This window comes from Nanorana parkeri, unplaced genomic scaffold (assembly GCF_000935625.1).
Source record: "Nanorana parkeri isolate BGI_ZX_2015 unplaced genomic scaffold, ASM93562v1 scaffold3232, whole genome shotgun sequence".
NCBI lineage: Eukaryota > Metazoa > Chordata > Amphibia > Anura > Dicroglossidae > Nanorana > Nanorana parkeri.
In genome coordinates, this window is record NW_017309500.1 from 38,041 (window position 1) to 43,047 (window position 5,007).

The following is a 5,007-nucleotide window of genomic DNA, read 5'->3' on the forward strand; positions in this document are numbered from 1 at the left end:
TGAAAATAATAATAATACTAATTTATTATCATAATAATAATAATAATAATAATTATTATTATTATTTCAACCCATAATCTGTGTTATGGGGCTTCAGATTAATCGATTTGCATCAGCATCATTGGAGAAATCTGTAAAAAATAAATCAAGGCAACTGGGCTTGCTGTATTTTTGTTAAAGACGTTTTGCTGGTCATCCAACTAACTTTCTCAGTTCAGAATGACTTGTAACAAAATTATCTGAGAATAAACATGGTGAATGTTGCCGCAATCAACATAATATGTTTATCATAACCAGCATGGGGTCAGAGACTTCATGGAGGTAAGGTGCTGTTTGATTGCATTGCATTGGAGCTAGCATCCTATCATGTTGATGGCGTATCCCAATGGAGATGGCTTCTTCCAACAAGACAATGCGCCATGCCAAGGTGCTCGTATTGTGCAGGAGTGGTTTCAAGAACATGAGGGAGACTTTACCTCGCTTAGGTGGCCCCCACAATCACCAGATCTCAATCCAATTGAGCATTTGTGGGACGAAGTTGAAAGAGCCATCAGGCAGCTGGTTCCACAACCATCAAATCTCACAGAACTGGACAGTGCTATTCATCAGGCATGGTGTCAGATTCCTCGCATATTAAAAAAGGACATTATCTTCGTAGTTTGGTCAACATTGTGCTATGTATATCTTTATGTGTGAGCTCCTCTCTTCTATGCAGGAGGTGCCATTAAACCTGTGGTGACCTTCACACCCAACTGGGGGAATATACTGGTAGGTGAGTCTGTGACTCTAACATGTAATGTATCGTCTACTGTACCAGAGGAACCCCGGACCTATCACTGGTACAAAGACAACAAACCAATACCCGGAGATCAACAGAGCCTGCAAATATTGAATTCAACCGTGGAGGACAGTGGAGATTACCAGTGCCAGATCAATTCCATTGATATCAGCGCGCCCGTCTTTCTAAATGTCGCAATAAGTGAGTCGACAATCTTATCGCCATAATTATTGTTTTGTTGCATGGGAATATAACCAAGGCCAGATTTCCTCGGGGCAGCAGGGAGTAGAGGGTCAGCAGCGGTGTGGAATTCCTATCTCCCGACGCCCAGGACATGCAGTTCTGGGTGCCGGGTGCGTAGATGTTTTCTTTGGGCAAGCAGGGCTAAATGTATAGCAGGGAATCCGCCGCTTGTTTTGTACAAGTGATCTTGGTGATTGTATGTGGCCTGCACACAGGGGGGTACATTGAGGAACCTGGCCTTGGGGCAGCAGAGAGAGTAAATCCGGCCCTGAATATAACAGCATACAGTACATTTTTCTTTTTTTCCTTGACAGATTTTGTCATTCTTCAGAGACCTCCCTCCATATGTGAAGGAGACCTATTGACTCTGAGATGTCACCACGTAAAAGGCTTTACTGCAATAAACACAAGGTTCTACAGGGATGATAAGGAGGTTCAATCATCAGACACTGACCCCGAGCTCCATCTTACTAATGCGGAAACGAAACTGTCTGGAGTGTACAAATGTACTAAACAGATACAACATCAGGATGGTTTATCCGTGCATGAGCACTCAGACGTGTCCAGTATCTCTGTGAAGGGTAAGTCACTATGACATACACTGAGTGGCCAGTTTATTATGACCACCTGACGTTTGTAGGCAAATTAGCTATAATTTGGCGCTGAAGTTGCTAGAGGGCCAGACCATTATAAATAGGGAAGCAGGTTGTTTACCACGACAGTAGAAGTGATTTGTTTCTGAAGATTCGGGGAAACAACGCGATTTAACAGCCTTTGAAGGTGGGATGATTGTTGGCGTTAGGAGCCATGGAGCGAGTATCAGCAAAACAGCAGAATTCGCTAAATGTTCAGGAGGGGCTCATTGTTAAAGTGTTTAAAGACCGGACTGTCAGCCGAAAATCTGGGTCTGAACGTGCGAATTGTGGCTGTCAGCGACTAGTCAATGTTAGGGCAGAACGGAGAGTGGCAAGACTGGTACAAGACTACAGAAGGGCAACAGTGCCGTGTCAGATTCCTCGCATCACCTTTCATCATCTCGTGGAGTCACGAGGCGGCCCAACGAAGTACTGATGGGGTGCTCATAATAATCTGGCCACTCAGTGTATGTGTGATATTTCTGTCTAACACATTATGGACTTGGGAAGAATCAATAAATCAGGGTAATTTTTCATTGTCATTAATTCCTCTGGCAGAGCTTTTCTCTCCTCCGAAAATAGAAGCCCAGCTCAGGGTAATAGAAGGAGATGACATGACGGTGAGATGTGACACCAGACTGGATCCGCTCAGAGCCAGCACAGAGCTTCAGTTTGCCTTCTACAAAGATAGACAGACTGTCCAGAAGTTCAGTTTATCTGATACATACAGAGTGCGGCCAGCTCATCTGGAGAATTCTGGGTCATACACATGTGATGTGAGGACAGTGACTGACACTTTGAGGAAGAGGAGTTATGGGCTCTATATAGAGATACATGGTAAGGATGTAAAAGTGTATCAATGCATTAACAGAACACTGCAATACAATAACCCATGCATCTCATTTCTTTTATCTGCTGATACTAATTAGTGATGGGCCCCCGAGTTCGGTTCCAATTCGAATTTAGAACATGGGAAAAGTTTGAATACAAACTCGAACTCAGTGCAAGTCTATGGGGGCTAGAACTTTGAAAATCAAATGTCCCCATTTTGAAGCCTTTTATGCAAGTTATTGGCCATAACAGGTGTATGGGGATCCGGGTACTGCCCTGGGGGACAGGAATCAATGAAACAAAAAACCTTTAAAAAAATACAGTTTTTAAAGGAGCAGTGATTTTAACATCACTTGAAGGGTAACAATAAAAATGAAAAATTCCTTTAAAAATTGTGCCTTAAACTGCCTGTGAAGTGGCCGATCTGTACGATGTATAGAACCTGCTGCAGCAAAACTGACATTTCTGAAGAAAAAATATGACATTTTATTTATATTTTTTTAAAGGTCTGGTAGGAATAATAGGAGGGATCCCATAAAAAAAAAAAAGCGTGGGGCTCCTCCCAAAAGTTTCCCTAGGAATTATAGGAGGGAACCCATGTAAAAAAACAAAACAAATAAAAAAGTGTGTGGGGTTCCCCCTCTTAAAGTCATACCAGGCCCTTAAGGTCTGGTAGGAATTTTGAGGAACCCCCCCCCAAAAAAAAAAAATGATGGGGAAAAAAAAGTGGTGCCCCCCCCCTAAAATTCCCAACCAGACCCTTGATCCGAGCAAAGGCCTGCAATACTAGGCCACACGCCCACTGCACTGGGAGGGTGCTTTTCCAGGGTCGCCCCGGGAAAAGCACCTTGTCTCCATGCCGATGGGGACAAGGGCCTCTCCCCCACAAGCCCTGGGGCGTTGGTTGTGGGGGTGCGGGCAGGGGGCTTATTCACATCAGGGTAGCCTTGATGTTAAGCCCCCCCTTGTGAATGAGTAAGAGGTACTCGTACATCATGACTTTACCCAATCATGGCTCTCACAGTCCTCAATGCATTGATTGGGCAAAGTCTTGCACCTGTCCTGTGGTCAGGTGCAAGGCTTTAGCCAATTATGGCTTCAGAAGGCGCATTGGCAGGCGAACAGCCCGCCGAACGCCCTGATAGTTTGTTTGTTTGGGGAACACACAAACTAGCGATGTTCGAGTCGAACTCATGCTTGGCTCAAACATGGATCCCATGACTAATACTAATAAGCTGAGATTAGGATAGTGACCAACTTACTGCCATGATTTCCACTTTCAGAGCTCTTCTCTACACCGGAAATAATAGCCCAGTACAGCGCTATAGAAGGAGGTGACATGATGGTGAGATGTAAAACCAGACTGTTCAGAACTGGCACAGAGCTGCAGATTGCTTTCTACAAAGATGGACGGACTGTACAGGAACTCAGTACATCTGATACATACAGAGTACAGTCAGCTCAGCTAAAGGATTCTGGGTCATACACCTGTGAAGTGAGAATGGTGACTGACACAGTGAGGAAGAAGAGCGATGGGTTCTATATCCGGGTATATGGTGAGCATATGCAAACCGCGTTAATGCATTCATACAAATATAGCAAATATATTCATCGCCATGGTTTCCTCTTTTTAGAGCTCTTCACTCTTCCGCAAATAAAAACGTCCTCCTATGAGGTAATAGAAGGCGGTGACATGGCCGTGAAATGTGGGGCCACGTTTAAAACTCTCCGAGCCAGGGAAAAACTGCATTTTGCTTTCTACAGAGATGGACGGACCGTGCAGGAGTTCAGTGTATCTGATACATACAGACATTCAGCTCAGCTGGAGGATTCTGGGTATTATATCTGTGAAGTGAGGACGGCGACTGACACTGTGAGGAAGAGGAGCGATGCGTCTTATATCCAAATAACAAAAGGTGAGTGCTTGAACCTGACTTGTCGCCATTGGGGTTCCTCTATAGCATACATGTCAAACACAAGGCCCGCGGGCCAGGACCGTCCAGCACTGGAATTATCTCTGGCCCGCATGATAGTATTTAATTATCATTAGATCTGGCCCTGCCCGCCGGCAGCTCTCTCACGCTGCCCGCGGCGATCTTCATGGGACTGAGGAGTCGGAGAGCTGCAGCCGACCAGAGGACTGCATTACCGCAGCAGGCTGCCTGGCAGCGGCACAGTGTGACAAGGGAGGTGTGGCCGTGAGGTGAGGTGACTGAGGGGGGGTTCCGAGGTCCAGTCCAGACGACTTGAGGTGCTCCTTAGCGGGAATCAGGATCCAATACAGACGACAGAAGAGCCGGCGAGAGCTGCAGCCTGCAGGTACTGTGCTGTGACACTGTCAGTCAGTATATCTCTCCCCTTCTTCTCCATCACTTCTTCTGTACTGTAGAAGTCATGGAGAAGAGGGGGAGTGATATACTGATAGTAGTATCTGTGACACCTGTGTACCTCCTGCCTCCACACTAACATGCCATCTAATAGTTTTATCTCTATTATTTAAATTATAGTAAAAATTATGTG

General features: G+C 45.3%; 1 protein-coding gene across 1 annotated transcript in view; it reads left to right on the forward strand.

Moving 5' to 3' along the window:
* LOC108802946 (Fc receptor-like protein 3) overlaps nt 1–5,007 on the forward strand; it is a gene marked incomplete at its 3' end in the record, with an annotated part of 42,936 nt that overhangs the window by 18,362 nt on the left and 19,567 nt on the right. The window contains exons 5-7 of the mRNA XM_018574789.1: nt 818–979; nt 1,336–1,602; nt 2,215–2,493. Of these exons, the coding sequence (XP_018430291.1) occupies nt 818–979; nt 1,336–1,602; nt 2,215–2,493 (708 nt within the window). The remainder of the gene's footprint in view (nt 1–817; nt 980–1,335; nt 1,603–2,214; nt 2,494–5,007) is intronic.